Below are 23,073 nucleotides of genomic sequence, written 5' to 3'. Positions count from 1 at the left end.
GGTTTAGCGAATCATGCCTCGGACTTGACATATCCTTTTGTGACCCGAGGCATTAAGTCCGAGTCTGCGGACTTGTATTTTTTATCCCCAACAGTAAGCCCCCCTTACTCCGTGTGTTTCGTATGACACTTAGGAGTAGCGAGTTTTGAGTCGGTTCACAACCCAGTCCGAGACAGTAGGTAGTCATTTAATGCGTTCCATGTCGCCTTTGACGGGAGGCGGTTCGGTTCCTGACATCGCATGCGCCGTCAGCCATCGAGTCACTCATCCCGCCAATGAGGGTTGGACACGTAGCAAGGGCATTATTGTCGTCAGTCGACGAGCGCCACGTGTCGAGTGGGGGAATCGATGCAGGCGTCGAATCATTTCCTTATTAATTACTCCCGCCGTATGGCAATCTTATAAATTGGTGGGGGTCCCGCTTTTCGAACTTCTATTGCCATTCCTACTTTTCATTCCCTTTGGAGCCTTTTCAGTCTTTCATCTTCTTCCTTTCCTCTCTCTTAACCGTCAGCGCTTCCTTCCGCCATTTCCGTTTTCCTTTCTCCCTCCGGTGAGTTTCTCCTTCCTCTTTATTAGATAATAATGGCGGATAGGGGTTCTCGAAGTCCCCAGGGGGGAGCTTCCGGAGACGAAGGCGAAGCGCAACGTTTTTGGAATGTTACGGAATCGCCTTCCTTACTAACGGAGATAGCAGTGGATGCCAACGCTGCTTTTTTATCTGAGAGAGTCACTGAAGCTCCGGCGGAGCGCCCTGCTTCTGTTGTTCCTTCTCGTGGTGGGTCGTCTTTGTTAACCCGCCCGGGAAGGCCTAACTTCCCAAGGGGCATGGAGGAAGATGAGGAGGAAGAAGATGAAATGTTGATTGCTGAGGGAACCTCCGATCCAGTTCCCGTCGATGACCCGGCGCATGCCGAGTCTGAAGGAGAAGGATCGGGGGAAGATTTAAGCGGTCCGGTTCCCTCAGTTTTAACTGAGGCGGACTTAGACAGAATCCGAATCGGGTATCACATCCCCGAATCGGTCATCACCTATCTCCCCCGTCCAAATGACTTGCCGGATCACCCTCCTGCTGGGGCGGTCGCCATTTACCAAGTGTCAATGCAACGCGGCTTGCGTCTGCCCCTTCAGGCCATCGTCCGGGGAGTATTGTCTCGCATTCAGATTGCCCCGGGGCAGATAGTCCCGAATGGGTGGAGGAACTTATTCAGGTGTGCGGTGTTGTGGGCCGAGATGGAACAGCCACCGCTTACAGTCGACGAATTTCTCCACCTGTACCAAGTGCGGGTGAATCCGAACTACCCTGGCTTCTACGTCTTCGCTGCTTGGCGAGGCGAAGGCGGTTCCCTGATCACTGACCCTCCCACTTCCAACAAACATTGGAGAGAGCGTTGGTTTTGGGCATGTGGTCGCTGGGAGATGGATGAGTCCGGGTCCTGCGAGGCTCGTGTTCCTCGGACATTCCAGAGGGCAGGTGACTTGGGTTTTCTCTCTCTCGCCCCCTTTTATTTTATGTAATATTCTGAGTCTGAAGGACTTGTGTCTGGCAGACATCCCGAAGAAGCGGTCGAAGCTCGGCTCCAGTGCCTCGGCTCGGATCAAAGAGTTGAGGACGTTGGATCCGGCAGATAGATCTTGGAAGGTGTTTTTACAGCCGGAGCGCCTTCATCTTGCAGGTCTAGATTCGGAAGTCACAGGTAACTGAAAATGTATCTTCTGAATTTTTCGAATTTCCCCTAACTTACTTCGTTTTTTTTTTTGTTTTTTTTTTTTTTTTCTTTTAGATCTGCCCGAAGCCCGTCCTAACCTCAGGATTGTTCCCGAGCCGCTCCTCGAAATGACTGGAGCTCGTCCCCCCCTTAGGGCAGTCACGAAGTTGAAGGCTCCTCCGCGGTCAGTTCTTCTGTCGAAGCCTCGGCCGCCTAAGAGGCAAAGGGTGGTGCGGAAGGAGAAAGAGCCAGCGAGTTCTTCTGCCCCTCCCGTCGTCGTAATTCCCGACCCAGAAGAAAGGGCTGAAGAGACGGCGGTTGCTGCCTCGGAACCTCAGGCGGCACCCGACTCGGCAAACGTTGAGACGGACGTCCCGAGACGGGAGGAAGAGACCAGGGCCGCGTCTTCCAGAGGGGAAGGTGAGACGAGGACCGCATCCTCCAGAGGGGAGGAGACAAACCAGGAAGGGCCGTCTGTCCTGCAGCAAGTGGTATCGGGGATGGTTCCCTGGGTCTTAGCCCACGGGGGCGAAAGAGAGTTCGTGAAGCTCTACAACACCCCGTCATCGCAAACCGTCAGCCATGCAGCAAGGGTGCTTTTTGAACTCGCTCCCTGCTTGATTAAGGCCGGCAAGGAGCTATCCTCGACTCATCGGCTGCAGACTCTTTTGTCGGAAGCCGAAGGGGGACGCGAGGAGGCCGAAATCCAGGTCGACGTCCTGACAGGCGAGGCGTCCCTTGCCCGGAAGGCTGCCGAGGATGCGAAAGCAGAGGTGGCTTCCTCCAGAAGAGCCTTGGATGATGCGCAAGCAGAGGTTGCTCGGGTACTGGCTCTTCTCTCCGAAGCTGAAGAAGAGAACCGGCGAGTTCTCGCAGTTCATGCTTCGTGCACCGATGAATTAGCTCGGGCTAAGCTTGAGGCGGCAGAGCATATTAGGCAGGCCGACGAGAAGACTCGGGAGGCTGAGAAGGCCAGGGACCAAGCCGTCCAAGCTTTCCTCGAGTCGGCGGAGTTCGAGGACGAGAGGGACCGCTTGTTCCAAAGCGGATATCTGGAATGCGTCAAGGATATAAAGAAATCTTTTCCTGACCTTGACCTTTCAGAAATCGAGGGTGGAGCAGCCTCGGACGCCGCTGCTGAAGACACTGCTGCTGGGGACGAGGCCGGTGCATGAGGACAGTTACCAGGGCCCTTTGATTTTTTTTTTATTCACTTTGATGTATTCACACATTGTATTTGTATGTGTTTTGATGAATGAAAGAAAAATGCTTAGCTTTATTCATTTGACTTGGCTTTAATCTTTCGTAGTTCAGAGTCTTTAAACATTGAGTACCGAGCTAAGGATAGTAGACCTTGAGGTGTTCAGCGTTCCAAGGGTGAGGCAATGGTTGTCCATTTAGGTCTTCTAGCCGATACGTTCCTGGTCGGATAGTGCCCGAGACGACATAGGGTCCTTCCCAATTGGGTCCCAGCGTACCCGACCCAAATTCCTTGGTGTTGGAAAAAACTTTCCGGAGAACCATATCTCCCATTCGAAACCTTCTAATCTTAACTCGGATATTGTAGAACCGAGCCACTTGTCGTTGGCGCGCCTCCGTGCGCAGCCGCGCCACTTCCCTTTGTTCGTCCAGAAGGTCGAGTCCGAGTGCAAGGAGTTCTTCATTCTCTTCTGTATTGAATGAGGTGATTCGAGCCGAAGGCAATCCGATTTCAACGGGAGTGACGGTTTCCGAGCCATAAGCTAGTGAAAACGGAGTCTCTCCTGTGGCTGTTCGAGCTGTAGTCCGGTAAGCCCAAAGAATTTTTGGGAGCTCTTCGGCCCATGCTCCTTTGGCCCTGCCAAGCTTGGTTCGAAGATGTTGCTTGATAATCTTGTTCACCGCCTCAACCTGTCCGTTGGTTTGAGGGTGATGAGGTGAAGAATAAACGTTTCTGATTCTGAGGTTGTCGCACATCTCGCGAAAGCTCCTATTATCAAATTGCCTTCCATTGTTTGTGACAATGGTACGGGGTACTCCGAATCGGCAGATAATATTTTTCCACACAAACTCGGTGATCTTCTGCTCGGTTATTTTAGCTAATGGCTCCGCCTCGGCCCACTTCGTGAAATAGTCCACTACTACCACAGCAAACTTGGTCTGACCTTTTCCCATAGGGAGTGGGCCTACGATGTCGACACCCCACTGTGCGAAGGGCCAGGGACCGGTCATCGGCGTCAGTGCCTCGGGGGCTTGCCTCGGAATTGCCGCGAACCGTTGACATTTGTCGCATTTTTGGACGAGCTGGCGAGCGTCGTGTTGGATAGTGGGCCAGTAATATCCCTGTCGTAGGACCTTATGGGCGAGAGATCGCCCTCCAGAGTGGTTTCCGCAGATTCCTTCATGGATTTCTCGTAATACGTAGTCTGCCTCGCTGGGTTTGAGGCACCGCAGCAACGGGGCGTAGTAACCTTTTTTATAGAGGGTTCTGTTGAGTATGGTGTAACGGGAGGCTCGGATCTTAATTCGTCGAGCCTCGGCGCGATCCTCAGGCAACTTTCCTTCGTCAAGGTATTGGCGGATTGGATCGATCCAGGATGGTTCCGAGTTGATTGTATTGACGGCCTCGCTAATTGGTTCATCTATACTCGGCTTATCGACGTATTCGACAGGGACGGACCTGGGTATTTCATCTTCATCGGCTGAGGCGAGCTTTGCTAACAAATCGGCTTTGCTATTTTCCGTACGAGGGATCCGAGTGACACGACAGAGTTGAAATCCGTTGATAAGTTCTTTCGCTTTCTGCATGTATGCCCTTAACTGGTCTTTCCGTGTCTGGTATACACCGGTGACTTGATTAACAACCAACTGAGAGTCGCTGAAGACACTGAGGTGCGTGACCTCCAAGCTAGCGGCGAGACGGAGGCCGAGTAACAACGCTTCATATTCCGCCGTATTGTTCGACGCTTGGAATCCAAGTCGTAAGGCATACTGTATATAGGTATGATCGGGGGTTTCCAGCACAACCCCAGCCCCACTTGCCTTCGAATTGGAAGAACCGTCAACAAACAGTTTCCAGGGAATAGGGCAGGTAAGGGTCGGGGGAGCGGTTGTTGTCGGAACTGCAACATCCTTTGGCATATCGTTGACCGGGAGCTTGGATGGTGGTGTTCCTTCGGCGATAAAATCAGCTACTGCTTGCCCTTTGATTGCTGCCTTCGGTCTGTATTGAATGTCAAATTCACTCAATTCGATGGCCCATTTCGTGAGTCGGCCGGAAGCTTCTGGTTTCTGCAACACCTGGCGAAGCGGAAGATCGGTCATTACGATGATGGTATGGGCATGGAAGTATGGCCTGAGTCGGCAAGAGGAAGTGATTAAAGCCAAGGCCATTTTTTCCAGGCTTGGGTATCTTGTTTCTGCCGGCAATAATGCTTTGCTGACGTAGTAAACCGGCAGTTGCTTTCCTTCGGATTCTCGTATCAAGGCCGAGCTAACCGCTGCCTCGGATACCGCTAGGTAAAGGAACAAAGACTCCCTCGATTCGGGCTTTGATAAGAGAGGTGCAGAACCGAGACATGATTTTAATTGTTGGAATGCCGCTTCACATTCTTCCGTCCAGTCCATTGTTTGTCTTCCTTTCAACTGTCTGAAGAAAGGGAGACATTTATCCGTGGCTCTGGACAGGAACCGATTAAGTGCTGCGACTCGTCCAGTCAACCTTTGGACGTCCTTTATGGTCTTAGGGGATTCCATATCAATCAAAGCCTTTATCTTCTCAGGGTTTGCCTCTATTCCTCGCTGACTAACCAAGAAACCGAGGAACTTTCCAGAGCGCACCCCAAAAGCGCATTTATTCGGATTCAGCTTCATCCGAAACTTTCGTAGGGTGATAAACATTTCTTCCAAATCATTCACATGATCTGCCGCGTGTATACTTTTGACGAGCATGTCATCAATATATACTTCCATGGTTCGACCTATAAGCTGAGCAAAGATTTTATTAACTAATCTTTGATAGGTTGCGCCGGCATTCTTCAGACCAAATGGCATCACTCGGTAACAATAAAGGCCTTTGTCGGTGACAAAGGTAGTTTTTGATTTATCTGTCTTATGCATTGCAATTTGATTATATCCTGAATAAGCATCCATGAAGCTAAGGAGCTCATGTCCGGCGGTGCTATCTACTAGCTGGTCTATCCTTGGAAGCGGAAAGCTATCCTTTGGGCAGGCTTTATTTAAGTCAGTATAGTCAATACAGACCCGCCACTTCCCGTTGGATTTCTTTACGAGCACGACATTCGCGACCCACTCTGGATAGTATACTTCTTCTATGAAATTAGCCTGGAGGAGTTTGTCGACTTCTTCTTCAATGATAGCGTATCGTTCAGGGCCGAGCGGTCGCCGCTTCTGTCGGATCGGTCGATACGACGGATCGATGTTGAGTCGGTGAGTCATCACAGAGGGGTCGATCCCGGGCATATCTTCATGACTCCAGGCAAAGACGTCGGCGTACCTACGGAGCAGGGCTATCAACTTTTCTTTCAAAGGGGACTGCAGAGACGAGCCAATTCGTACCGTCTTGGATCCATCTGTCTCGACCAAGGGGACCGAGACAAGATCCTCGACCGGCTGTCCTCGCTCATAATTCTCGCCTCGAGGGTCCAATGATTCGATCGTTAATATGTTGGTCGGACTTTTGTCGGCGGCTCCTTTTACGGCTATCATGTAACATCGCCTTGCATCCTGCTGGTCTCCTTTGACAATTCCAACTCCCAACTCGGTCGGGAATTTCATTGAAAGATGGTATGTGGATACCACGGCCTGGAGGAGACTCAATGAAGGTCGGCCGAGTATTGCGTTGTATACTGAGGGTTGATCGACGACCAAGAAGTCAACCATCATCGTCGTCTGACATGGGCACTACCAGCGGTGAGTGGTAACGAGACAATTCCTTCAGGCAGTACCTGTCCTCCGGAAAAACCGATCAACGGGGTCCGAACTGGGCGTAGTGTGGACCGTTCGATCCCCATTTTGTCGAACGCCTGGGTAAATAACACGTCTGCAGATGACCCCGTATCGACGAGTATCCGAAACACTTTTCGGTTAGCGATAGCCAGGGTGACAATCAATGCGTCATCGTGGGGGTGATAGATGCCTCGGGCATCTTCCTCTATGAACGAGATGCAATATCTTTCTCTTTTCTTTTCCTTTGGTGGCCGGTCAATGATCATGAGCTCGGACTGAGGCTGACTAAGTTTTCTTGCATGATTCCTTCGTGCATTGTTTGAGTCGCCCCCACCCTGTGGACCGCCGATAATCGTCCGGATCTCTTCCATAGGCTGGCTCTCGGTCGGGCGTGCCTCAGCTGCCCCAGCTTTAACCATATGTTCTCTGAGTCGGCCCTCTTTTATGAGTCATTCGATCTCTTCTTTTAGGTGACGGCAATCACTTGTGTTATGCCCGTGATCACGGTGATAATGGCAGTATTTATCCTTGTCCCGCCGATTAGGATTACTCCTGAGCTTACTGGGCCAGTTAACAAAGCCTTCATTTTTTATTTCCATCAATACCTCTTCCCGAGTCTTGTTCAGGGGAGTATATGTGGAAAATCTTCGATCCGGCCGTTTGCCTGACCTTCGCTCATCACGCGCTTAATCATCCTTGCGCTTCCTTCCTCCGGTCGAGTCGGCTTCCTTTTTGGCCGACTCTTTGGTCAAAGTTTTAGTTTCACGCATGATTCGCGCTTCCTCGGCATTCGCATACTTATCCGACCGTGCCATAAATTCCGCCAGAGTATCGGGCGGAGTTTTGTCTAGAGATGCCAGGAATGGCACATCTCTAACTCCTTGCATGAGCGCATTGAGAGCCGTTTCTTCTGAATGTTTTCGAACCTGAAGGGATTCGAAATTAAAACGCTTGATATAATCTTTTAGTAGCTCTCCCTGCTTTTGAACTACGTTGTTCAGATGCGCAGGGGGCTTCAATTTCTTCTTTCCACCGATGAAGTTGGTGAGGAAGGCGTCGCTCAGCTCAGCGAATGAACTGACGGACTTTGGTTTCAACTGTTTGAACCACAGTCGAGCTACATCGGTTAATGTAAGAGAAAAGGCCCGGCACATTACCGCATCCGAGGCATCGTGGAGCTCCATATAGGTTCTGAAGCATTCAATATGCTCGGTCGGGTCGGTCTTGCCGGTGAAAGGAGTGATTTGAGGTAATCGAAACCTCTCGGGCAACCGGGCCTTCAGTACCGAGTCCACAAAGGGGGATGCCTTCGCTTCGGACCCGGTCGGATATACATTCCGGCCGTGCTTTATGTCCGCCATCTCTTTCGCCATTTCTTCCTGCACTTCTCTTTTAAAATTTTGAATATCGGCTTTCCAAGGTTCACTGCTCTCTGCCGTGCCTTCCATAGATGGGTGATTGCGCCTTCTTCTCTCTATCTCGTGCCGAAGATCAGTCGGGGGGAGGGAAGCGTTGGCCGACTGTGCTGGAGATGGTTCTGATCCACCTTGGGGTTGGCTCGGCCGGAAAGACTGCGGCGCGGAAGGTTGAGGATCAACCGCCGCCGTCGGTACGCGCGCTGTCTCCCCTTGAGGATGCGGGAGTGGCTGCATTACATTCGTTCCAGCATCTGCTTCATCATATTCATATCGGAGCGGATTTCTTGAACCTCCTTGTCCAACCGCCCATCGTCGCGACCCCGCTGATTGTTGCTTGTTCCGGTCGCCCCTCGTCGGCGGTTGTTAGGTGGGTTCTGGGCTGCGGGAACCGCGACTGCATTCTCATTCAAATCTTCTTCTGGGACCGTCCTTCTAGTCATCACCATTGAAATCAGTATAGAGATACGAGATGGCTTTTTGTACGTTCCCACAGACGGCGCCAAGCTGTTGATGCAAATGTCCGGTTCCTCCTCTTGGACCTTCGTGTACTTGCACATAAAGGGGACGAAGGAGACCCTGGCTTGAGCAGGGGACCCTCCGATGCCAAAGTCAGGCCTGGATTCTGGGTCTAAGAGTATTGAGGAGCTTTTTAGAGGGAATTTGTTTCGTACCTCTCAAGGTGACCGGGGTCCTTCTTTTATAGCTGCTGGGGCCTTCTGTCGCACAAGGATTCTCTTCCTCTTATTGAGCGCGGGATCTTCTCCTGGTATCACGGAGATAGGATCGCGCCCATCTTGAGCCCTCATCCGATCCCGTGAGCTTCGGGGTCGGAGATCTTATCCCAAGATATCCGGGATGAGGCCCGTCCTTGCGACGGTCGGTCTGGCAAGATGGTCCGCCCGACGCATGCCCGGAACGCTGATGAGTCGTCCGAACCGACTCAGCCTTTGTCTCGGTTTAGCGAATCATGCCTCGGACTTGATATATCCTTTTGTGACCCGAGGCATTAAGTCCGAGTCTGCGGACTTGTATTTTTTATCCCCAACAGATTACATATGGCAACTAGTTAGTATTGAATTTTACATATATCTAGAGAATATGGGGAGGTGCTGCTGAAATTTTGACTCGCATGTAAACTGATGAGGACAGTACATGGTATGTTACCGAATGAGATAGAGACAATTAACTTGTCTAGGTAGAGACAAGTATGATCAGCCATTTATTGATATGCACAAAAAGATAGGGAGAGTACAAACTTCTTTTCTAACTTGGGAAGATAATAGAAATATGTATTCTTTTACTCAATGCCCTTATGACTAGTATTTATTCCATAATTGTATTTCCTTTAGCTCACAAAAAGAAATCATTCCTAATTCTTTTCTTTTTAGCAAAGTGGTCAACTTATTTCAGATATTAACGATGCATTCTGACAACACAATGGATTATGTGGTGCATTAAATGCTTCCATAGAGTGCTAAATGCCTCTTTAATAAAATCAACCATATATCTGTGATGTTTTGATATAGCTTGAATTGAAAGACAGTGCTTGTTTCATTTCAGGAATATAATCCTATTTGTTAGAAGTCCACTTCTCTTGCTGCAGATAAGAACTTGCTTCATCAAGTATAATTTGTATTAATTTAACTTGTAACTCCTCAAAACCCGCTCTGCCGTAAGATATTATGGTGCATGACGGTTCTCAGTAGGTTAAGTTCACTACAAGAAAAGGGGGCATTAGCCTTTGTTCAAAACTGTGGCTAAAAAGGTTAAAAACTGAGGCTAAAGCATTTAGCCTCGATTTTGCCTCAGTTATCCGAACTAAGGTTGAAAACCCCGTAGCTAAAGGCTTTAGCCTCAGTTTTAGCAACCGAGGCTAAAATGACTTTTATAGCCTCAGTTTTAGCAACCGAGGCTAAAATGACTTTTATAGCCTCGGTTCTTCAAGTGAAGCTAAAAGAATCTTTTTAGCTTCAGTTTTCTCGAAATGAGGCTAAATCAAAATTTTAGCCACCATTGTTTCCAACAGAGACTAAATCCAAATTTTAGCCTCGGTTGCCTCCAATTGAAGCTAAATCTATTTTTAACCTCGGTTCTCAACAACCGAGGTTAAAGCCTTTAGCCACGGGAGTTGTAGTCTCAGTTTAGGTAACTAAGGCAAAACCGAGACTAAAGATGGATTTAGCCTTTGTTGCCATCAAACCATCGATTGAACAGTCAAAAATAAAATTTGTAAAATGTCCAAGATTCAATTCCAAGAAATGAACAGCTTAATTTTGCTAATTTTGGTTGGTCAGATTGATCAGCTAGCTACTCAGGAACAAGGTTTAAAGTATCTTCCAGAACCAGTACGTATTGATACATACCAGTATCGTCCATAAAAGATATGGCTGTATCGACCCGAAACAGCCCAATACAGGGCAATACAGAGCTGTATCGGTGGTGAACGATGCAATAACTGGTACACCGATTTTAAACCTTGCTGATCTTCTCTGTTGTCTGTCCATCAAAATTCAATCTGTCACTATCAAAAAGGCATCGCCTTGCTGACTTCTCTTGTTTGGCTGCAACATGCCTTGTTGACTTCTCTTGTTTGGCTGCAATAGGAGAATAAAACAGGAAAAAAAAACTATAAAAATAAGTCTGAAATGAACAGCCAAACATAGCCTCACCTTTCCCCTCAAAAAATAAAAATAAAAAATCACACACATTCTCAAACAACAGACCTTTCACAGTGCAAAGTTTCAGTTCGTCTCTTCTTTACCTTCATCTCCAACCCTATACTATTTGGAGTTCATTTCAGATTCTACATAAGTCTAACAATGTAAATTCTTTTTTAATAGGTAATGAGAAAATAAGTCTGACAGATACATATTAATATCTGTATTTTTTGCAGACTAACAAAATCAAGTTAAAACCATTGAAGTATTTATATTTGGTTAAATATAATACTTCAATGTTCATGTATGTGTTCATATAGGAGCTTGCTAGTTGATAGACCCTTCCACTTCCTGACATTATTAGAACAGATGTTTCCCAAACCTTCACAGAAGTTGGACGAAACCATGGCAAGAACCAAGGATGTTATATGTTCACACACAGTCTACTGGCCAGAGAGTCAAAGAATCAATAAGCTCACTTATATCCACTATATCAACATTGTGGTTGGTTAGGATTCCCTGGACATTTCATCATAAGATCTTGCTATTAGGGGTATGTCTCTAAAGTCCAAACTGGTAAGAATAGGCCTGGTTCAATTTCCCTTGACAGATTGATCCCTTCTTTAGTCTGTGGATGTGGCTTCTATATTCATTATCCAAAATTCTACATGAAAACTGGTATATGATCATAATTTTGTCTCGCTTGTTGGAAGGGGATTCAACCACAACAGTAGAAACTGCAGAGAACTAAAGAGTATTGCAACAAACGACGTGCAGAAATACATTTACCATTGACAGCTTAAGTATTAGAAACATTGGTCAAATTTTGAATGGAGAATGAAAAATTATAAATTAAACCATGGTTAATTTAATAACAAATGGCAACCAGCCACCTGTAACAGTAGACTGCTTCCTTAATGTCATTGGGGCAATCCCTGAAATAGCAAATTGAAAAACATACATCAGATGATACAACCTGCTGAGCAAGCCATTCGTCCCTTTTATGCATCATATCGTTCCTTTGAAACATAAGGAAGTACCATTTACTGTATCTCCTATTAGATTGAAGAACATGCAGCTATCTCAAAACCGTGAGACTAGAACTTGACTTAATTCCTTATCGGAAATGGAATGTGAATTCATGAATGTATATTATAATCTAAAAAAGAACCAAGTAAAGATATTATGTGATTACATCGACAACGAAGTTGAGGCAAAAAACTGTAACTAACAACAAATAGAAACAAGAATGTAAGGTTTACCAGTAACACTCCGAAAATTAAAGTTAAAAAGTCCTTTTCCCACTGAATTTTGCCAAATTGCTTCTAAAGCTCGAATAATTGGAGATACATCTGTTCCACTAGCAAGGAAACCAAGCCTTGTGAAATCATTTTCCATCTCAACATTGTCCTCATTTACTGCACGGACAACAGCATCGATCAAAATTTGTTTATTTCGCTGGCACTAGAAAAGAAAAAGTTACCATTGGATACTCTGAATATATCTCATGAGATGCAATTGTAGCAAAAGATTATCCAAGGTAATGCAACCTTGGATAATCTGAATATCTACTGACAGATTAGAAAAGAAAAATTTACCATTGGATACTCTGAATATATCTCATCGATCAAAATTTGTTTATTAGCAGTTCATTGTTATATTTGAGCTCAAACTTCCAACTTCCTATTTTTCTTTAACTCTTATCAAATTAAGAACAGCATGAGGTATAAAAATTTATTTAAAAAAAAAAAAAAAGACAAACAAACAAACAAACAAACAAAAGAATTCTACTGACAGATTAGAAAGACAAACAACTCCTCTTCCTCTAATTTCATAAATTAACAGCATGCCCCAAATCTGTAAAGCAGAGAAACAACACTATCAGAGTCACATCTTTTTTTTTTTGAGTTTTGTTGAGTTGAATCGACTTGACCAAGTTACCTGTCCAGACAGAGTCACATCTTTTTCTTTTCTTTTTTTACTTTCTTTCTTGAGTCTTGATGAACTGATCAAATCGACTAGAGATTTTTCAAGTTTCCAAATAGAGGTACAAAAAGACAATGATTAGTCAACCAAAGATTGGAAAAAAAATGGCTGCTAAAATCAGAGCAAAAGGTATTTAATACCCACCTCCATGGAAATTATATTAAGGAATTAAAAGTAGAGTGGTCTATTTCACAGGTTGAAGCCAAAAGACATTTACAAACCTGGGAACCATGCTGATCACAAATAACCAATATGGGGACAGGGAAACAATCTGTTATGATAATTTGAGCATCATCATGAGGAGCTTGCAATAGTTGAGCAAAGGCCTGTAAAATAATCAATATAAGAGATTTTTTTAAAGGGTAGTACAAGTCCTCTTTCTCGTCATAATCATTGAAAGCTTGCATTGCAACCGACAGAGTATCAAGATTGATTATGCGCCCTAACTCAATAGGGATCCACCCTTTGAAATTGTTCGATGAGAAGTTTCTGCAGTTTAAAAGAAAATATAGATTGGTAAAAATATAAATATACTAATGAAAGCATGTGCACTTAATAACTGCAAGCCTCTGTACAAAGACATCATTGTAAATTAGAATATGTTCACAAATGACTGGCCCATCTCTAATATCTTTTGGTTAAGACTTACAGATATGTTAGACTCTCCAGCTTCAGGAATTCAGATGGAATGGAACCATTCAATCTTTGCCATGCACAATTCAAACAATTCCAGCTATCCAAGCTCGGCTGGAATGCTACCAACCAGTTCATTGTTGTTCAATTTCCTGTAGAAGGAAACTATCAGAAATAATTTACACACAAATATCCCCGAAATGGAAATTTTATTTTAAAGTAAGAACCTTCACAGATAGCTTAGCTTGGACATGTTCCCCAATTCAGGTGGAATTAGCCCAGTGAGCTTGTTACTGTGTAGGTACCTGGGAAGAATAAACAGGAAACACCATGACCAATGATGAAGAAAATCCCTGTTGCATGAATACTGAAGCTATGAAATAAATATCATGAAATCTAACAATTCTTGCTGACATTTTTCTAAAAACATAGAAAACAAGCATGACCAAAAAATAAAAAACCACATTTTCCTTTCTGGTATGGAAAAAAAATGCAGTAAAATGAAATGAAACTAAATCTCAGAAAAGAACATCAAAGCATCTGATTTATTAGACAAAATGCTTGTTGAATTTCCACTTCTCTGAAAATTCACCTGTTGCAACATTGCTTAAAAAAAGGCCAAAACCCTAATTTCCAAACAAATCACATCAGAGTCGAAGAGAGATCTCCGAAAGGGGTCAATCTCAGAAACTCCAAAGCAAATTCCAACAAATCAAACCACAACTCATACACAATACGCAAAAAATAACACCTTTGGGATTTCTCCCACATCTACATCATCCAAAACCTAACTCTCCCTGACGAAATCAAAAGCGATTTCCAGAAACTCAGCAATTCCGGCAAAAACACACAAAATGCAGGAAAAAAAAGGCACAAGACTGAATTTTCGAAACTTTTTCCCACCAAACGCATCAAAACCCAACCATTCCTACCAAAAAAAAAAACCCTAGCGATTCCCACCACAATTTTGAGAGGAACCGACACTTCAAGAGCCACGAACCCTAGCGATTCCCTTCTTCAATCAGCGACGAATGGTCGAAGAAATGGGAAGAAATGCCAGATTGCACGGTGAATAACAAAGATCGAAGGGAGATTCGTATGTACCTAGCGATGTCAAGATCGATTGAAGATCAGATCTTCGATTTTTACATTTTTTTTTCGTCTTCCTTTCTTTTTCTTGCTTCGATCTCTCCCTCCCTCTCTCTCTCTCTCCTTTTTCTTTTCTTCTTTTCATTTTTCTGGTTTGGCTCGGGTAAAAACCCACCGATGGTGAGTCTCTCGCTCTCTCACACGAAGGCGCTCATGGTGAGTAGACCTTTGGCCTCGGTTCTAGGCAACTGAGGCTAAAAAGCAGGGCGCACATCAGGTACTGCGCCCTCCTGTTCTGAGCTCGGTACTGGCGGAGGCCCCATGGGCCACTGAGGGGACACTGTGATGTGTTACTTTTATCCACACCATCCATCCATTTTTCTATATCATTTTAAAATATTGGATAAAAAATAAGGCAGATGAAAGGCTTAAATGGACCACACCATAAGAAGAAGCAATGCTAAGAACGCCCAGCATTGAAACCTTCGTAGGGTCCACCATGCCATTTATTTTCCATCCAACCTATTGATACGGTCATATATACCTGGATGAAGTGAAAAAATAAATATCATACTGATCTATAACTCTATAACTTCTGTGGCCCTGAGAATTTTTCAATGGTAGGAATTTAATCTCCACTGTGTGGTCCATTTAAGACTAGAAGCTGTCTTATTTTTTATCCAGTGTTTTAAATTGATATGAAAAAAAATAGATGAACGGTGTGGGTAGAAGTCATAGATCACGGTGGCCGCTAGATGGCCTGTGGGGCCTCTGCCTATCCCGATAAGTAGACTTTTGACGTCGATTCTATGCAAATGAGGTAAAATAATCAACTAACTAAGGCTAAAAGGTAGACTTTTGGCCTCGGTTCCTATGCAACCGAGGCTAAAAGGTAGACTTTTGGCCTCGGTTCCTATGCAACCGAGGCTAAAAGGTAGACTTTTCGCCTCGGTTTTTATGGAACCGAGGCTAAAAGGTAGACTTTTCGCCTCGGTTCTTATGCAACTGAGGCTAAAAGGTAGACTTTTCGCCTCGGTTCCTATGCAAGGGAGACTAAAAGGTAGACTTTTCGCCTCGGTTCCTATGCAACTGAGGCTAAAAGGTAGGCTTTTCACCACGATTCCTATGCAACTGAGGCTAAAAGGTAGACTTTCGCCTTGGTTCTTATGCAATTGAGGCTAAAAAGTAGACTTTTCGCCTCGGTTCCTATGCAACCGAGGCTAAAAGATGACTTTTCGCCTCAGTTTTTATGGAACTGAGGCTAAAAGGTAGACTTTTCGCCTCGGTTCTTATGCAACTGAGGCTAAAAGGTAGACTTTTCGCCTTGGTTCCTATGCAAGGGAGACTAAAAGGAAGACTTTTCGCCTCGGTTCCTATGCAACTGAGGCTAAAAGGTAGGCTTTTCACCACGATTCCTATTCAACTGAGGCTAAAGGGTAGACTTTTCGCCTTGGTTCTTATGCAATTGAGGCTAAAAAGTAGACTTTTCGCCTCGGTTCCTATGCAACCGAGGCTAAAAGGTAGACTTTTCGCCTCGGTTCCTATGCAAGTGAGACTAAAAGGTAGACTTTTCGCCTCGGTTCCTATGCAACTGAGGCTAAAAGGTAGACTTTTCGCCTCGGTTCCTATGCAACTGAGGTTAAAAGTTCATTTTTCGCCTCGGTTCCTATGCAACTAAGGCTAAAAAGTAGACTTTTCGCCTCCGTTGCTAAGGAACTGAGGCTAAAAGTTCATTTTTCGCCTCGGTTCTTATGCAACTAAGGCTAAAAATGAACTTTTAGCCTCAGTTCCTTAACAACTGAGGCTAAAAAACACATTTAGCCTCCATTTTTTTAACTGAGGCTAAAAAATTGTGGCTAAAGGCATATTTTCTTGTAGTGGTTGCAAGTTGTTATATAAAGTTGGTTGGATATCTTTTATTTTTATAAATGTTGTCAATAGTTAGTTGGATGATGAATTAGGTGAATAAACATGTCCCTACCTACAGTCTTGCTTAATTTATATTTATATTTCTTTATTTATATTCTTTTATATTAATTGACCTTGTAACTCCTCAGAACCCACTCTGCCATAAGATATTACGGTGCATGACGGTTCTCAATAGGTTAAGTTGTAAGTTGTTACAAATAGGGTGTTGGATATCTTTTATTTTTATAAATGTTGTCAATAGTTAGTTGGATAATGAATTAGGTGTATAAACGTGTGCCTACCTACAGTCTTGCTTAATTTATATTTTTATTTCTTCATTTATATTCTTTTGTATTAATTCAACTTATAACTACTCAGAACCCGCTCTGCCTTAAGATATTACGGTAAATGACAGTTCCCAGTAGGTTAAGTTGCAAGTTATTACATAAAGTTGGTTGGATATCTTTTATTTTTATAAATGTTATCAATAGTTAATTGGATGATGAATTAGGTGTATAAACATGTGCCTACCTACAGGTGGTATCCAATGAACTCTAGGGAGTAGATTACTCTACATTACCCGGACCCACAACTTATAGATGGTATGATGAGCTTTGTGAAGTTCGTAAAAAAAATATCTTCCTGATAGATAAACCATTCATTGTCCATGTACCAGATGCAGATGTTTACGTTTACCCTGCACAATCGATGATGTGGTGATAGATTTGATTAAATATGGATTTAATCTAACATAGAGGGTGTGGAACATGCACGGTTAGCCTGAATCACCCAAGTGTACCGAACGCACTTCTCACCAGTATCATAGTATGACAAACATAAATAACATTGTCAATGTGGTTGTTGAAGACCTCGGTTGTAATAACCTGGACCAAGTTATTCAAGATAAACCCAATGTAGCCCCCAAAGCTAAAGACATTGTTGGAGATGCTTCAACCAATGAGTTTGAAGCAAATATACGAGATACGATGACTGAGCTCTATCCTGGTTGTCACAAATTCACCGTGCTGACTTTCATTGTACAACTTTTTAAATTAAAGGTGAACCATGGATGGAGTGAACAAAGCTTCATGGCTCTTCTTCAACTACTCCAGAATGTCTTGCCATCCGATTATAAGACCCCAACTAATACCTACCAAGCGAAGAAGATCATTACAAAGTTGGGTCTTGATTATCAGAAGATTCATGCATGTCCAAATGACTACATGTTATACTGGAGAGACAATAAAACGAAGACGAGTTGTCCAAACTGTGGTACTTCTAGGTACAAGACCCATGTTGATTCCAAGTTGAAATGAGCTAAAGTACCTGCGAAGGTGTTAAGGTATTTTCCATTAATACCAAGGCTACAATAAATGTACAGTGTGCCATGGGTGGCAAAAGAGATGACTTGGCACTCAACCGAAAAAATGCAGAGTGGAAAGATGGGGCATCTGGTGGACTCCAGCGCATGGAATTTTCTTGACAACAAGTATAAGGATTTTTTAGCAGAGTCTCGCAATGTTCGATTGGGTCTAACTACAGATGGGTTTAACCCCTTTGGCACTTTCAGCATGTCGTACAGTTTCTGGCCTGTTATGTGTGTGACGTAATTTATATTTATATTTCTTTATTTATATTCTTTTGTATTAATTCAACTTATAACTCCTCAGAACCCGCTCTGCCTTAAGATATCACGGTGAATGACGGTTCCCAGTAGGTTAAGTTGCAAGTTATTACATAAAGTTGGTTGGATATCTTTTATTTTTATAAATGTTATCAATAGTTAATTGGATGATGAATTAGGTGTATAAACATGTGCCTACCTATAGGTGGTATCCAATGAACTCTAGGGAGTAGATTACTCTACATTACCCGGACCCACAACTTATAGATGGTATGATGAGCTTTGTGAAGTTCGTAAAAAAATATCTTCCTGATAGAGAAACCATTCATTGTCCATGTACCAGATGCAGATGTTTACGTTTACCCTGCACAATCGATGATGTGGTGATAGATTTGATTAAATATGGATTTAATCTAACATATAGGGTGTGGAACATGCACGGTGAGCCTGAATCACCCAATGTACCGAACGCACTTCTCACCAGTATCATAGTGTGGCAGACATAAATAACATTGTCAATGTGGTTGTTGAAGACCTCGGTTGTAATAACCTGGACCAAGTTATTCAAGATAAACCCAATGTAGCCCCCGAAGCTAAAGACATTGTTGGAGATGCTTCAACCAATGAGTTTGAAGCAAATATACGAGATACGATGACTGAGCTCTATCCTGGTTGTCACAAATTCACCGTGCTGACTTTCATTGTACAACTTTTTAAATTAAAGGTGAACCATGGATGGAGTGAACAAAGCTTTACGGCTCTTCTTCAACTACTCCAGAATGTCTTGCCATCCGATTATAAGACCCTAACTAATACCTACCAAGCGAAGAAGATCATTACAAAGTTGGGTCTTGATTACCAGAAGATTCATGCATGTCCAAATGACTACATGTTATACTGGAGAGACAATAAAACGAAGACGAGTTGTCCAAACTGTGGTACTTCTAGGTACAAGACCCATGTTGATTCCAAGTTGAAATGAGCTAAAGTACCTGCGAAGGTGTTAAGGTATTTTCCATTAATACCAAGGCTACAATAAATGTACAGTGTGCCATGGGTGGCAAAAGAGATGACTTGGCACTCAACTGAAAAAATGCAGAGTGGAAAGATGGGGCATCCGGTGGACTCCAGCGCATGAAATTTTCTTGACAACAAGTATAAGGATTTTTTAGCAGAGTCTCACAATGTTCGATTGGGTCTAGCTACAGATGGGTTTAACCCCTTTGGCACTTTCAGCATGTCGTACAGTTTCTGGCCTGTTATGTGTGTGACGTATAACCTTCCACCAAAGTTATGTATGAAACCGTAGATTACTATGCTCACTTTGCTCATTGAGGGACCACGACAGCTTGGGAAGGATATTGATGTTTATTTGGAGCCATTGATTGCTGAGTTACAAGACTTGTGGCGGAAAGGGATGATGACATTCGATGCATACCATGGAAACATGTTCAACATGTATGCCATCTTGATGTAGACAATTCATGACTTTCCCGCATATGGTAATGTTTCTGGTTATAGGATTAAGGTTAAGTATGGTTGTCCTCCATGTGGTCCCCACACAGATTCCTTGTGATTACACCAGGGAAAGAAACACGTTTATATGGGTCACAGATGGAGGTTGCCTTTAAACGATAAGGCTAGAAAAGATACAAGCGCAAGCACCTTTAATAAGAAGGTGGAGTTGCGACCACAGCCGATTCGTCTGACTGAGATTGAGGTGGAAAACATCGTTTCGAAACTAAATGTGCAGTGGGGAAAGATCGGAAAGAGGAAACAAAGTGGTATAAAAGGAGGATAAGAACAAAATGATGATGCAGAATCAACATGCTTCTTGAAGCGATCCATATTATACGATTTGGAGTATTAGAAGGATATTCCCGTACGCCATATCCTTGATGTTATGTACGTTGAAAATAATGTATGTGAAATCCTTATTGCATTGATGTTGAACACAACGGGCAAAACCAAGGATGATGCTAACGCACGCAGAGACTTGAAGCGGCTAGGAATTAAGAAGCGTTTATGGCTATAAAATACTGATAGCAAGGTGATCCAAAAATGAGGTCCTTTCTTCCTTCAAAAGGAAGAAAAAAAAAACTTTTCATCCAGACTTTACGTGAGCTTCGTGTTCTGGTTGGTTTTAGTGGGAATTGGAAGAACATCTTAAAGGAAGATAGTGTCGATTTAAAGGGAATGAAGTCTCATGATTACCACGTATTGATGTAACGTCTACTTCCAATTTTGATCCAACATGCATTCAGGGATAGTAAGCCTATGCGCACTATAATTAGAGCTTTAGTACATTTTTCAATGCCCTATGCTTGCGAACCATAGATATTGAAATGTTAATGGCTCTTGAGAAGGGCATGGCTAGGACTTTACGTCAGCTCGAGATTACATACCCTCCAATTTTTATTGTGATGATGCATCTGCCTATCCACTTGGCTTATAAGGCTCACGTATGTGGTCCTGTCTACTATCAATAGATGTATCCATTCGAAAGGTATGATATGATTTTATTCCGAATAAACCGATCCAACATCTACAATTACATTTTCTAATGTGTTGTTAACTCTTTTAGGTTCATGAAGATGTTTAAAGTGTACGTCCGCAATATGACATGACCTGAAGGTTGTATAGCAGAACGATACATTCAAGAGGAGACACTTATATACTGCAACCAGTATAGAGGAAAAAATAACACAAGCCTCTTGGAGAAACTGGAAAAGCAGTTAGAGGGATCAATTTCACTCATGCCGAAGTTACAAGATATTGTTGATGACTTCGATGTTGACGTGGTTGGCCCAGTTGGCCCTGGTCAAAGTGTCGTTTTAGAAGGTATTGAATACGAACAGGCTCGCACCTGGGTACTAAAGAGTCATCCTAACTATGAGACATGGCAAGGGAATGAACTGGACTTAGCTTGTATGTATATGTCTTCTTCATTTTTTTTTTCAAATTTGATTCAATAACATTGTAACAACATTTATGAAAAAAATTGTCAATTTTGTAACAACCTTCTTAACTTACAAGAAATATGCTAATTTCTTAAAGTAACGCAATGTAGTTGCCAGGACCAGGACTGAGGTGGCGAGTGATGATGAGTTCATACCTTGGTTGAAGAAACAGCTAGACTTGAATGAATCAAGTAATGAAGTCTTCAGAGATATAGTTAGGGGACCAAAGCCTTTTCCGATGCAGTACAATAAGTATTGTATTAATGGTTTCCTCTTTATCACCAAGGAATATGAAGAGAATAAAATGAACTAGAACAATGGGGTTAGCACAGAGAGTATGACCACCTTCCGATCTAGTACTAAGGATAAGAATCTAGTGGATGAATCCGTACCTTATTACAGAGTCCTTCGCAAAATCATCCAACTGGAGTACCGAGAAGGGTACAAGCTAGTCCTATTAAAGTGTGATTGGGTGAAGGTGACACACCAAGGTGTTTCTTTCAATGCGGTAGGGAATTTGAGACTGGTGAATTTGTCTAATCTTCTTAGTTCAGACCAAGTGGGTGATGAGACATTTATTCTTACGGAGCATGCCATGCAGGTTTTCTATTCTAGAGATCCAAAAAATCCTGATTGACATGTGGTTTAGGAGGTTCCAAGAAAGATTTTCGTTGAAGATGAGACAAGCCTTTTATCAAAAACACGGGTTGTAACTGAGGCTCAAGTAGGACCGGATCTCACCGAAGTAGACATCGGTGGCGAGTTGTTATTCAATGACATTAAAGATATTTGTGGTTGTTGAAAAGAAAAAGAAAAGAAAGAGAGCAGGGAAAAAAACCTGATTTGTTGGTTATATTATGCATGTAACGAAACGATTTTGATTTATGCCCATTTTTTATTTTTTCATTATAATATTAATATGATAGAAAAAATTTACGAATTAATTTACTCGTATCTTTATTATACTTGGTACTTTGCTATTTGGATATAAATTTTTATAGTAATTACGTTACAAATTAGATCTTGAAGATGGATCTAGAGGCAGAGCTGCTCGGGAATGCATCCCATAAAGATGTTAGGGGTAATAACATAACTCTCGTTAGCTGTTTAGATTTAAAATTTCTTTTAAAATGATCTTTCACTTAGAGGCAGTGTCATTCGGCCCAGAGTCACTAGGGGATGCAGCCCTTGAAGATGCTACAGGTAATTAGTAAGATAGCCTTTCGTAATTGTTTAGATTTAAAATTTATTTTATATTTTCGATGATGAAACATGTGTGTAGCTATTTTTCTTTTTATGCCAGGGGTAATAACATAGCTCTCGTTACCTGTTTAGATTTAAAATTTCTTTTAAAATGATCTTTCACTTAAAGGCAGAGTCATTCGGCACAGAGCCGCTAGGGGATGCAACTCCTGAAGATGCAGCCCCTGCAGATGCTAGAGGTAATAAGATAGCCTTCCTTAATTATCTAGATTTAACATACCTTTTATATTGGCGATAATGAAATATGTGTAGCTATTTTTCTTTTTATGCAGGCAGGTCATCATCTTCATCGTCTAAGAAGAGAGGTCCTACGCGAGGTTTAGAATTACATGAGAAGACTTCATTGAAAAGGGTCATTGAGATTAATGAATTTGGGCAATCGAATGCAGGGAATGCAAATCGGATCGCATTCAATTCAAGCATTGGTGTTCTCACCGGCACACACATTCCAATCACCTACACAGACTTTCGGCATGTGCCTCCACAATACATTCAAAGGGTCAGTGATATCGTGGCGTGTAGTTATGAATTTCAGGATAAGCAAGAAGCGTGGCCACAATACGTTCGTGATCATTGTATGGCCGCTTGGAGAAATTTCAAGACCAGTTTGCATAAAAAGTATATTAAGGACAAGGATCCTGCAGTTGTGAAATCGTATCATGCCCCTATTGGTGTCCCTATTGAGGATTGCATGATCTTCATGGATTATTGCAATACTGATAAATTCAAGGAATCAAGTGTAAGAAATGCATCCAATTGGGCCAAACAAGTTGGCCGTTCTACACTTAGTCGGCATAACATGGTTGCCACACGTCATGAGATGGTACATGTCCTAAAATAACATAGCTCTACTTTATTTATGATGATTATTTCAATTTA

General features: G+C 43.1%; 2 protein-coding genes across 2 annotated transcripts; one reads left to right on the top strand and one right to left on the bottom strand.

Annotated features, from left to right (window-relative positions):
* Positions 1 to 9,631: 9,631 nt before the first annotated feature.
* Positions 9,632 to 23,035, top strand: LOC131224300 (uncharacterized). The gene is made up of 4 exons (XM_058219823.1): positions 9,632 to 9,697; positions 21,952 to 22,012; positions 22,099 to 22,373; positions 22,467 to 23,035. Exons 3-4 carry the CDS (start codon positions 22,286 to 22,288, stop codon positions 23,033 to 23,035), a joined length of 657 nt encoding a protein of 218 aa, XP_058075806.1. The 5' UTR covers positions 9,632 to 9,697; positions 21,952 to 22,012; positions 22,099 to 22,285.
* On the bottom strand, positions 12,859 to 13,765 carry LOC131223822 (LRR receptor-like serine/threonine-protein kinase ERECTA). Its single transcript, XM_058219331.1, has 3 exons — positions 13,578 to 13,765; positions 13,367 to 13,502; positions 12,859 to 13,206 (listed from the first exon to the last, which is right to left on the bottom strand). Exons 2-3 carry the CDS (start codon positions 13,486 to 13,488, stop codon positions 12,873 to 12,875), a joined length of 456 nt encoding a protein of 151 aa, XP_058075314.1. The 5' UTR covers positions 13,489 to 13,502; positions 13,578 to 13,765; the 3' UTR covers positions 12,859 to 12,872.
* Positions 23,036 to 23,073: the final 38 nt, after the last annotated feature.

The sequence above is a fragment of the Magnolia sinica genome, chromosome 13 (genome assembly GCF_029962835.1).
Source record: "Magnolia sinica isolate HGM2019 chromosome 13, MsV1, whole genome shotgun sequence".
Classification (NCBI taxonomy): Eukaryota; Viridiplantae; Streptophyta; class Magnoliopsida; order Magnoliales; family Magnoliaceae; genus Magnolia; species Magnolia sinica.
This window is presented reverse-complemented; position numbering and strand designations above follow the sequence as displayed.

Bases quoted from the DNA above. Each gene is read 5' to 3' on its own strand.
- LOC131223822 (XM_058219331.1), bottom strand. From the start codon at position 13,488: ATGAACTGGTTGGTAGCATTCCAGCCGAGCTTGGATAGCTGGAATTGT. The intron at 13,207-13,366 runs GTAAGTCTTAAC...TTTAAACTGCAG, and splicing joins CTGGAGAGTCTAACATATCT to AAACTTCTCATCGAACAATT.
- LOC131224300 (XM_058219823.1), top strand. From the start codon at position 22,286: ATGATCTTTCACTTAAAGGCAGAGTCATTCGGCACAGAGCCGCTAGGG. The intron at 22,374-22,466 runs GTAATAAGATAG...CTTTTTATGCAG, and splicing joins AGCCCCTGCAGATGCTAGAG to GCAGGTCATCATCTTCATCG.